The sequence below is a fragment of the Lutjanus erythropterus genome, chromosome 1 (genome assembly GCF_056507025.1).
Source record: "Lutjanus erythropterus isolate fLutEry1 chromosome 1, fLutEry1.hap2, whole genome shotgun sequence".
NCBI lineage: Eukaryota > Metazoa > Chordata > Actinopteri > Lutjaniformes > Lutjanidae > Lutjanus > Lutjanus erythropterus.
Genome location: NC_139317.1, coordinates 20,265,243 through 20,277,932, shown reverse-complemented (window position 1 = coordinate 20,277,932; position 12,690 = coordinate 20,265,243). Strand labels below are relative to the sequence as shown.

The 12,690-nt window shown below is 39.2% G+C and overlaps 1 protein-coding gene across 2 annotated transcripts in view; it reads left to right on the top strand.

The window, feature by feature from the left end:
• entrep2 (endosomal transmembrane epsin interactor 2) overlaps positions 1-12,690 on the top strand; it is a 141,045-nt gene that overhangs the window by 95,420 nt on the left and 32,935 nt on the right. Inside the window, exons 3-4 of one of the 2 annotated variants that reach the window (XM_084716260.1) lie at positions 6,301-6,411; positions 10,577-10,708. In XM_084716260.1, coding sequence (XP_084572386.1) covers positions 6,301-6,411; positions 10,577-10,708 — 243 coding nt within the window. Of the gene's footprint in view, positions 1-6,300; positions 6,412-10,543; positions 10,709-12,690 lie in introns of both variants that reach the window. The other variant, XM_084716258.1, reaches the window with a different exon arrangement.

Below are 12,690 nucleotides of genomic sequence, written 5' to 3'. Positions count from 1 at the left end.
ACTCTCACTTCTGTCCATTAAATGTAAGGCTACAGTTAGCAGCTGATAGCTTAGCTTGGCACAAAGACTGGAAACAATCAGTTAGCCTAGCTCTGTCCAAAGCTCTCTAATTAAAACATTACATCATGTTTTGTTAATCAAAAATCCAAATGTAAAGACATCAATTCACCTGCTGGTTGTAGCCTTATATTTTGCAGACAAAGTAGAATTAGTCCGCTCATTTAGCTCCCTACCCGAGAGTGAATAAGAATATATCCCAAAATGCTGAACTTGTGCTTTAAATGTGCCCTGTTGAGTTTTCTTGTAAACAAACAAGATTACATTCAGTATTACACAAATATGAATCCTTGAGGTCTAAAAAATGTGTTGAAGGCAGGAGATCGATGTTTAGATCTCATTCACAGATCATCAAATACTTATGTCTTGGGAATGAGACTTAACAACCAACTGTCTTACTGACCTGTGATTGGCCAAAGTCTCCTGTAACATGCTAGATTTTCTGAAGCATGAAAACAGAGCCAAGACAAGGAGCAGAAGAAGACTTGAATTACATTAGGCTTAAAGGTTTTTATTTAACTTTTGTCCACTGACACCAAAAATAAACTGCCTACACCAGCTTTAAATCCTGAATTGTTCAAATCCACGTTAATAAGCTAGTGGTCTTCTCCATCCCTGCCTTTCTTGAGACGTTGCTCAAGGAATCAAATCAAGGACTCAAGGTCATTTATTGTGATTTGACAAAACAGGGTTATACAACAAAATACAGCAAAATTAGAACTATTGTTCCTTCATGCTACACACATAATATAATATGCAGATGGTTTATTAAATTCAGAATGGAATACGTTAAAATGTCACACAAAAATTAAATAACAATATGTACATTTATTTACATTTCTACATATACAGACATTTGTTTCAGGTTGAACGTAAACTGCAGCAGCAGGATGGTGATGATAACCTGGTCGACCTGTCGAAGAGTCTTTGGGTTGAGCATTTTTGTCAATTTTTTTTGACATTTTACAGACTAAACAAGTAATCAATTGATCATAAAAAATAACTGACAGATGAATCAATATCATTAGCAGCAGCCCTGCCATTGGCAGAAATGTGTCTCGTGCCACCCGTGTGTTTGTGTGCGTGCATATGTGTTCTCATGCATGAGGGAACACACTTGTAAAATATTGCCCCCATGGTGCTATTAGTTGTCAAAAACTCCACAGGGTGCTTTTAATATTCTACCCCCATGCAGCCTACATAACCGCACACAAGAACAAAATGTTTTTTTCATTACATATAGGGTCCATTTTCTCTGCAGTTTGAATAAGTGCTGCAGGTAGATGAAGGATAGGATGAGGCGAAGCTCAAGTCAGATGATTTTCACCTCAGTGACAGTTATGGAGAATTACAGTGATACACCTGAACCTTGGGTCTTCCATTGTAATCTATGAGCGCGTGTCATGGAGATGAATGTTGATTGTATTGTCCTCTGCAGTGAGCGCTAAACGATGTGATGATGACATGCAGCGTAAATCTGCTTCGGCTGTTACAGCGACAGAGTGGCGTGTGCGTGCGTGGCTTCTTGTGTGTGTGTTTTCCTCTTTGACATGCAGAGGGCAGCGCAGCAGTAATTAATGACTCGCTGCTAAATGGTGCTATGTGATCCTACATGGTAATGAGAAGGCAGCGATGTGGGGCCAGGCGTGACAATCAACTCAGCAAAGAGAGAGAGAGAGCATAGTGGACGCACAGGTGACAGCCAGTGTCACACAGGCCTGGACACGACTGTTTGGACATCAGAAGGATTTACTGGGGGACTGTTCACCATTGTCCTACACTGTAAAAAAAAAGAACCCAAAAGAGTTGAGACAACTCAAAATTTCAAGGCAATTTACTGCAATAGCTCACCCCAAAATCAAAAATACATATATTTTCCTCTGGTCTGTAGTGCTTTCGATCCATCTAGATTGTTTTGTTGTGAGTTGCAGAATTTTGTAGACATTTGCTGTCTGCTTTGTCTCCAATATAATGGGACAAAATGGCACCCCAAAAAAATACATTTGAAGAATTCAAAACCAGTGTCTCTTTCCAAAAATCATGCCCCATTACCCAAAATAATGAACAGACTTTGTTGTGAGCAGTTTCTTGTAGGAACTTTCTTTCTAGTTGAAGAGAAAATCGTTCTGGTAGATTCTAAAGTAGTTTAGTCAATAATTTTTAAAAAAATGCAATTTTTTAGGGTTTCTAAAAGTCTTCTATCTGCTTTTGAATTAAATTTCTTTTCATCACATTTATACTGTTTTAGTTAATTTTATTGTGTTTTATTGTCTCATCTTTATGTGAATCTCTTTGTAACTATGTTAAGAAAAGTGCTGTACAAATAAAGCTTATTATTATTCATTCAAGGGTCGCGGGGCTGCTGGAGCCTATCCCAGCTGACATTGGGCGAGGGGCTTGAGAGCTTGAGTTGGGTTCAAAACTCAAAAAATTATTGCAGTAAGTGGCCTTGAAATTTTGATATTCTTAACTTAATTTTTGTAGCGCATAAAAATGATTTAGTGTCTGTGTGAATCAGCAGGGCAGTGCTGGCATCGTCTCTGTTTTTTTATGCTTTTTATTGTAGCTGTAGTTTACAATGAAGGGTAATTGGAAGTTCTGACACAGATTTATATGAGAGTTATGCAAATGCACACAACAAAAAAATTAAATATCCCTTTAAAGAGGCATGATATTATGGCAGGGCTCTCCAGCAGTCAGTGGAACTTTGATGAAGAGAGATTGTTTTCTCCTCAGCTGCAGCTGGTTATTGTTTGAAATGCAGCTTTGTGTGTCTGACCGGCTCAGCTGGCAGCCCAGAGAGGTTTCATTAAAATAAAACTCATGGCCTGTGTGCCAGTGAAGGAGCTTTTACCGTCATTGGTTTTTGCATTACAATATCCCTGTTGTGATAGTTATTGTCCTGGCATTATTCGAGTTAAACACCCCTGCAATCCCAAGTGAACTAATGATGATGCTTTCTGCTTGTTCGCTTCTGCAGAACAGCTCTCTGAAAATGTTAACTATTACTGTCACTCATGGTGATCAATACTGTATGAGCCAGTCTGAATGTTATGACAAAAATCTCTCTAGATATACCGGAGGTTAGACTATTCCTCTGCAATGCTAAACTGATTTTCACGTCGAAGAGCACTCAGATCTGCTTGTTTCATCCTGCATGAAAGTAAATAAAATCCAAGCTGGCAGCAGAAATGTGTCTGAATATTTTAAAGTGTAAAACGTCCTTGCATTGGTGATGTTTCATAACTTCTGCTTCTTCACTAATCTCAACTGTCATCACCATGAATGAAGAGAAACTCATCTCTTTTTCCACGATAACAAGCCGATCCCATCAGTCTGAGTGGGAGACTTCAGCTCTGTACACACAGACACTTCCAAACTTTATTACAAGGTCCAGAAAATCAGTCATCTCTGTTACTGACAGCAGCATCTAATCGATAAAAAAAGAAATTAATGTTCTGTCAAGGTTTATGATTTATCATATTCCCCACAAGCCCTTATGATCCTGTTTTCATATGCAGATTAAATTTACTTGGCAGAACATGACACAAGAGGTTCAATGATATTGGCAATATACTGTGTAAATGTAGCTAAATCTTCATTTTTGCCATCAGTCAACATTTGGTAAGTAGCAAGGTTCTTAAAAGAGAAAGAAGAGGAAGGAAACATACCATTTCTCCCTTTTATTACTTAACTAAAGGTATAATATGTAATTTACGCATTAAAATGAATAAAAATAATTGGACCTGTGTTATTTGTTTTGTACCTGTACCATGTTCAAGCACAGATAAATCTTTAATTTTATTTAAGATACAGTGTGCTTCATTTGGTCACCTGTTGCTATAACTTCTGCAGAGACACCGAATATGTGAGAGAAAGGAAGTTGGCTAATGTGAGTAAATGTAACATGAATAAGACTTACGAACATTATCTTGTCCATCAACATGATTCATGTCAGATAGATTTTCAGCAGTAATAGTGGCTGTTTAACAGTTGTTGTGTACAACAGCTCCCGTGATCCCACGCTCCTTCATGATGTCATCAAACTGTGTCTTTTGTTGTTGTTTGAAGGTGAGAGAGACCTTTATATACTGCGCATTTGATTGGTTTTAAGGTTGAAGGAAAAAACATCTTATTCCACATTGACAATGTTATCCATCATGGCATGTAATAGCAGACAAGGTTGTTAGTCAACATCAAGAAATAATTTTATAACAGTATATTTGACAGTACAAACTGCACAATCCATCCATCTCTGCAAGTCAAGTCATAATTTATACCTATGTAGAAAAAAAGGATCTTAATATTGATAAATTCAGGGTTTTTTTGTGAAGGATGAAGCTCGCTCGCTGCTCTTTGCTGATCAGTTTGAATTTTGCTTATTAGTTTGATAAAGACAAGTTTTATTCGGATGAAACAACATTGTGTCATTGTATCAGTCTCGACTGCAGTCCAATTTTCTGGTTCAGTTTGAGAAAACAAGTGAAATTTATGCCAGATAATCTATTTATGGATTATGTGTTCCTAGATATTGTTCATCACTGGTCACTGGGCACAAACACTAAGAAACTTTTTTAGGTTTTTGCATTTTTGGGATTTTAGTGTATCACACATATTGTTTCTTTAACTGAGCCAGCCAGCTGTTCAGAAATATTTAAGGCACAAAATAAATTATGTCGAAAGAAATCTTGGTGACTCATAAATAATAAGCATATGTCACTTCATGATTGAAACATCTGCACTTTTTAAAAAGGTAAATCAATGCAGAGGTGATTAAGTGTGGGCAGGAATTGGCTTTTTTGTGGGATTTTGGGGAGATTTGATTCCCTGCACCACAAAAGACACCCAGCAAGCATATATTGCATCATGTGACCTGCAGTTCTGCCTGTGGCCGCAGTACAAAACCACTGCACATCAGCTGAGTTCAGTTCCCGCAGGCTTGATTACGTTCTCATGCAGCAGATCAACCATAGAACCAGTCTGCTGCTATCACATTCATGAAATGCTAATTAATCAGATCTACACATCCTCACTACTAATGCACCATGGGACTACGCAGTCTTGTTCTGTCTGTCTCGCTGTCTGCCGTCTCTTCTTCTCTGTCACTGTCTATTAATGACTGTCTCGTGCCCCCACTTGTTTTGAAATTTGTTGTCTCTGCATTTTGTCCCCCTCTGATTTTCCTCTTTGCCATCGAACGAGGTGCTCCTCAGGCTCGCCCATCAGCCTCTCAATCTTTCAATTTTCTGCCACGGTGAAAAGCACTTAAACTTATCGCTCCATCTGTTTATTACATGCTACCTCCACTTCCTTCTCCACCCCCTTTTCCCTCTCTCCTCCCCTCCATCTGTGTATGTGTGTTCTACACAACCTTTATATCCGTCAAACTCCTCCTGCTAGTGCCCTTCATGTCCTCCACCAACACTGCCCCAGGGTTTTTCGTTCCAACACTTTGTAAATTAAAATAGGCTATTATTGTGCCTTTTAATTAAATGGACTAATTATGAGCTTGTGAAACTCATCATGTTTCTCACAAAACAAAGAAATGTTCAGAAAACACTGGCGACCGGTTTGCAATTTCCTGGACAGAGAGGACTGGTTGTCTGTTTTAAACTCTTTTAAAACTCTGGCCGTTACGCTTGACCTGTAATTCAAAGTACCAGAAATGGTAGCCATATTTCTGCTAACGGGATTGATATCCACAGGACTGTCAGCTCGGAAATAAAAAAGAAGCCTTTCCCCCGAGGAAAAGGGGGCAAAGAGTGAAAGTACATTAGACCTAAACTGCCGCCTCTGGAGCGTGGAGAAATATTAGCTCTGTTGAGAGCGGTGTTAGTGTGTGTGTGCATGTGTGTCTAGTGTTTTATACTGACTGAAAGACATTAGCTGCTGTTCAGATGTCAAGTAAGATAGAAAAACTTCACCGTGGGAGAATTTACCTCCATCAATAAGTAGTTTTTGTGTCATTTGCTGAAAAGCTTTTCTGTAATTATGATTTCTCTTGCCGTCAGACTCTGGAGGTCTGAGGAGAAACGGGTTATTGATTCCTCTTGACATCAGTGCTAATTTCCTCTTTGGTGATCTGTTGAAATCACTTTGAGTGACGATTCATTAGGAAAGTACACCGTGCCTCTGGTGTTACAGCTGCCTTCGAACACAGTATCAGCAAGAGTTGAGCCAGTGTTAGTAAGCTGCAACATTTTGAGATTATTTTTCTCTCTTTTTTTTCTCTCTCTGTCACAGATCACATTCTTCATGCTGCTGTCAGCCGTGTGTGTGATGCTCAACCTGGCGGGCTCCATCCTCTCCTGCCAGAACGCTCAGCTGGTCAACTCCCTGGAAGACTGTCAGCTGGTGAGACCAACTGGACCTCAAACCCATGCATGCACCCAGATTTAGACTCCATACTCGCAAAGATACACATCTTAACAAGTCATTTACTCTGGCTGTCATTCTTTAGGGTTGAAAACTTTTCCTGCATTTCTCTGATCGTGGAAGAAATGATGCAGTGCAGGCCTATACACATTTTCTTGAACAAGATTGATGCAATATGCCTCAAAAATCACACCCCTTCTTCTCAGTAGTAACTCAACACACAGACTGTTTCTAGTGATATTAGTGTTTCTCATGGAGCAGATTTCCCAAAATGTCATGGAATACAGGCTAAAAAATAAGAAAGGACTCAGGTGTGGCCCACATGTATCTCACAACAACATCAACATGATTCTTATATTGCTGGAGCAAAGGCACTTGAGAGGGGCACTGGATTCTACCCCACCCCCACCCCTTACTAACTAAAAAGTTAATAAGCAGCTATGAGCCAGGCTCAAATCGATTAAAACAGCTAAAACCACAGGTCTCCTGACCACAGTTTGCAACCACAGATCTAGAAAGCTAACATACAATCACTGAATCAGGCTTCATGGATAGATTAACAAATGCAGCAACAACTGTGAAGCCTGTGAATTGAGGAAGTGGAACAAATTATTGATTGCAGAATTTTTCTTTTCTTATTTTATTCTGTATACAGCAGCAAATCGTTACCAGTAGAAACACTGAAACCCCCTGTACCTGCTAAATATTAACAACAACAATACCTACCCAAAATGCCACTCCACTCAGGTGGAGCTCCACCACATGATATCAGCTAACACTCTATACATTTTTGTTTACATAATGTTTAAACCAAGTTAGAACCCACATCTATTACATAATTTATAATATGTAAGTATTTGCTTTATGTTTAAAAGCTGTGGACATACAGCTCAACAAATCTGTCTACTGTTTCAAAATGGTTTTTTCACATTATAAGCGTACTACAACATGTAAAGTAACACTGACATGCAACGTGATGTTGTTGTCAAAAAGATATATATATATATATACATATATGGTATTCATCGTATCAGTAACACATCATGTAGTGACTCTGCCATAAGCCTGTAAAACAAGGAGAAAACAGCCAAACGTTTAAAGGGCTTGTGGTTGGAATGAGTTGGATCTCCTCAGATGCTGTATATGTCTTGTTGAAGTGCAAAACATGTTGTTGTCGTTGCTATCCATCTGTGAAACCAGTAACCATGAAGTCAGTGATAAACAGGCATGTGTCCATTGTCATTCACATGAGAATTCATGTTTAAATTCATGGACATCAGTACATGGCATTCTGACAGGCAGCACTTCTGTTCTGAGCAGGCTGCAGCACTGAGTCAACATCAAAAGTAAACTGAACTATTTGTCTGTTGGTGACTAATGGCTCGTCATTATCACATCCATCTCTGCCAGAATCGAAGATAGCTAAAAAAAAACAGATGAACAACTTTAAAAGAGTACTTCAGCTAGACTCTTTAAGGTTGAGAGACTCAGAGGAGACAATTTAAAAAAAGATTCAGACCTCAGCCCTCACACATAGAGACTCATTAAAGGGCCAGTGTACTTCATCATAAGTGCTTGTTAGATGGACGAAAAGCTTCAGAAACACCGTCACCCCCATGCCCTTCCACTGTTCTAACTTTCTGAAACTGTCAATCTGATTTTCACGGTGTGCTGAGGTAAGAACGTAACTAGGCAACAAACTATTTGCAACACTTAATAATTTGTACATCCAAGTGCAACACTGAGTGTCTTTAAACGTTCAGTGGGTAACTTTAAAAAAAAACAAAAAACTTTTTGTCACATTTGCTGAAAGTGTCATTATATGCTGACAGTATTTATATGAGACAGATAAAATGGGGAAAAAAATCTGGTTCTTGTGGTGCTTCTAATGGCATTTGCAAGAACCCAGCCTGAACAAAAAACAACCAATCAGAGCCAGGAGGGTTGACAACCTGGGAATGAGACTCAACAATCAACTGTCTTTCTCCAGAGTTGCTCATTACAGCTTTAAGGAAAGTGAGCACCATCATCCCCATATTTAAACAATATTGTATCCCCTTCTTCTCTGTGAGATCCATTTGTAACAACGATAAACCCTTAGTTTGATGTACTGCCACATAGCTGAGTGGAGTAGAAAACAACAATGTGCTTCATTTTCACAAGGTAATAAAAGCAATCGTTAATGCCTCAGAGACATTTACACAAGGTTTAACCTTTCTCAACTTCCCCATTTTGTACTGTTGGCCATCTTCTGTGTCTTTGAGTGATGGTGGGCAGTGCTGGCATGTCAGCGTTTGAATCTGTATGCAACCAATAGCATCCTTTTGTGAGACCTTCTTTTCCCTTGCCAGTATTTCTGTATTTCAGCGTCCGTAACCTCAATTTGATTGAGACTTTCTGTGACAAATTTTCTGAGCATCTCAAGTCTTCAAGCCAAAGTCAAGATAACGCCTGATGATATCACTGGAGCTGAGGTCTTAGATGTGATAGAGATCCTCCAAAGCCACAAAAGATCAAAGACACAAAGAACAAGCTGAGTAGAATGCAAAAGTGTAAATTTTGTTGAGTTCCCCTTTAATAGGAGCTTAAAGGACCAGTGTGTTAGACAGGGTTGTCACACAGAGTTTCATCCTTGGGCCAGTTATAAATTTAAAACAATACAAATGTACCTTCTTGTTATTATATTATAGAACGGCCTCTGCATTCGATTATTGTTTTAAGCAATAACTTAATAATTAACAACTAGCTCTGACAGTAGAAGTCTAGTAAAACCAATTAAAGTTACAACTTGTGCTCCTTTTCCCATCTTGCAGTCCCTGTGCATCAACTTTTCTTTTCTTGGACATTTTTCTTGCTGGAAACAGCCACATGATATTGCGTTACTATTTAGCATATACTGGTATTTATCGGCTAGACGCTTTGAGCACATGGATAACAAAATAGTCATTCATTCTGAGATATGTGGTTTACTTCCGTAATGGAGCATAGAGTTGCATTGTGCAAATTATATTACTTGCAAACTTGTGCAAAACACAAAAGGCCCTGTTTTGTCTTGAGCCAGTGTTTGTTTTTTCTGTTCTGGGCTACCATAGAAACATGGCAATGCATCATGGCAGCATCCATAGAAGAAGAATATTTTCAGATGATTATACAATAATGAAAACACACCTATGAATATTATATCAAATTTTGTTATATTCTTCCAAAAAAGCCTCATAATTCTTGCACATTGGACCTTTAAAAAATCTTTTTTAATAAGTGGTTTCCACCAGCAAGATACACGCTCTTTACACTTCTGGCATTTTCAACATCACACACGTGTGAATCAAGAAAATCCAGCACACTTCAAAATAAGTGTATTAAGCTTTTCCTCCTTGCAGCTGGTGATCAGAGGTGGTTGGAAACCTAACAGTCGGTCTTCATACTGTCATAATGAGAAGCTAAGCTGATTTTTTTAAGCTGAATTTATATTGCCACGGGTTCCGATCTTTTTGACGAAGAAGCCCCTTGTGATTCATCCAGCACCCAACCCACTAACCTGACCACTGTTACATTAGAAGCAGCTTTTCTCCCTGTGCAAGTGGGACCAGCCGAGCAGACCAACTTCACTGTTTTATGTGGCTCCCCAGAGATGCTCCCTGAGTCGTGACTGAAACGTTAACGTTCGTCATCTCCTCTCCCCAATGTAATTAACCCATACTTGTTGAGTTCATGTCCTGCTTTCTCTCAATCTGGGACACAGAGCCGAGGTACACTCTACCTCGATCCCTCCCTGGGTAGCTCCATATATCTCGCAGCCTCTCTTCTTTTGTTGCGTACTTTTGTCAACCATGTGCAGCTGCAATCATTTAGTGTTATATCCTGTATTTGATGTGTATTTAGTCTTAATTTAACACTTTTGACCCGTCTCACAGTGTCTCAGAAATATAGCTCATGTCAGGAAATGTGTCTTCCACCTCATTAAATTTAAAGACAATGCATCAGTACACCAAGCTCAGGTCTGATCTGTGCGTGTGTTTTTGTGTGTCTGTGTGTGCATTTGTGTGTGTGTGTGTGTGTGTGTGTGTGTGCGCGTGTGCATGTTTTTGTGTACGTGGCGTGCATGCATGAGTGTGGATGTGTGTTCTCCCCTCCTCCCCCCCAGCTCAAGTTTGACAGCGATGGAGTGTGTGTATGCTGCGAGCTGCAGCAGCAGAGTTCGAGCTGCAACAACCTGGGAGAGACGCTGAAACTGAACCCGCTGAGGGACTGCAACACCATACGCCTACGACTCAAGGTGGGTTGGAGCCCGCAAGTCTTTGTACTGTGATGGTGAGAGCTATGATGAAAACACATTCTATATAAGATGGACTTTGTCCAGGCTGCAGATACAGTGGATTAATATGTCAAAGCCAGTCTTCAGAAGTGTTAATGCTGTTATTTGCAACTGCACTGGTAGCTATGGTAATGGCACAGTGTACCCTATGTTCTAACTCAAAGAAAACAGTGGAGATGCATCGTCTTGCTTGTCACATCATAGCATCATTTCATCTCTGTACAAAAGTTTCAGCTGCACCTGTGAAGAGAGGTAGATGTGGATTCATGCAGCCATGTTTCATGCTGCCACACTCTCCACTGATGCCACCAAGTGCTGAAATCCATTAGAATAGCCAGACTGAGAGACAATCCAGAAAATCAATTTGAACACTGTGTAAATTTGATTTACAAAAGTGGATTTCTGTATTTATGTAGATATTACTTTGTTTTTCTTGTTTTGGGGGATTTTTTTTTTTTGGTTTTGTTTTGTTTTTGCAGTTCAAGAGTTGCAAGCCTAGATATGTGGAAAAGCCACTTGATTTTATCTGCAGATGTCTCCTTTTCTACTTTCTTAGCCAGACTGGCATGGTTATAGGGATGGCAATGTCAGTCAGTCAGCCGGTTGGCCCACCACTTTATTAAGTTGTTGTTGGGTTGTTTTTTCATAAACCAAAATATATCTGAAAATGCACATAAACATAAATCAAACATGTCATTAGCAAAAATAAATCAGCCTATTCATCCAAAACCTTTATTTTATGCAACACTGACAAAAGGCTACCCATGAATCATCATACAATCAAGTGAGCTAGCTAACATACTAAATCACTGTGCAGCGCCTATCCATAACACCAAAATAGTTAGCTACATATTACTGCAAAAGACTGGCAATTTATTATCCCAAGCACACAGACTGTCATTTGAGCCACAATGCATCATTTTGTAACTTCACAAGCGAGACAGTCTGAACTGCTGCTGAATTAGCAGCCATAGGTAAATGAGAGAAGACCTGAAAATATTCAATGCAATATATGTAGTGCGGGGTCCCTGTTGTAAGGGGTCCATGGCCTGAAAAACCCTGGTCCAGATTGAAATATATCAACAAATACTGGATGGATTGCCATGAATTCTGTTCAGACATTCCAATCCCTTTTCACTTCCAACACATCAATTACAGGACCTTGGTCAGCGGCCCTGTGCTTTCAACTATAACACTACAGGCACCCCTCTAGCTATGTTTTAATGTGTCATCAAAGCTGACTGACGTATAAAAAAAGAAGAAAGTCTGCATATGAATGAGTTGAGGGGTCGATGGGTGGGTCAAACAAACTCAGGACTATCACCCAGGGGTTCATGTCCCATGTGAAAGTGTCGACTTACATAACTACCATACTTTTTTCAACTCAAGCTATGATTTTTTAATTATTAGTAATTGTTGTGCCTAAATATCCATGAGGTTTCTGTGCCTTTATTTTGAAAGTCTACCTATACTTTGCATATTCATTTTTATATTTGCACATTGAAAAATTATGCTCGAGGGGTACATAGAGTGTCATAGTTTGAAGTGCAGGGCGCCTGATCAAGCTGCTGTATTTGAATAGCTCGGAGTGAGAACATGTTGGAAATTCATGGTCTCATTAGTTTTAATGACGCCATGAGGCTGACTTGATTTTTTTAGTTAAGTATTAAGACCAGTTGAAAGTATCGAGCCTGCGTATTGTGACATATTTCCAAGAGAAACAGGATAGGCAGAACTTCACTTTGGGAGGAATTTAATTTGAAAGTTGAAAAGTAGGCGTGTCGTATCTTGAAGCACCATGCTGTTACGAACTAGCAAACTGATAAATCTTTAATAAAAAAAAATAATACATGAATTAATTAAAGGTTATCAACCAAACACTCGTCCACCATGTTTCTATATTTATGAAGTCAACAGACAACAACTTGAAGAGTCATGTAACA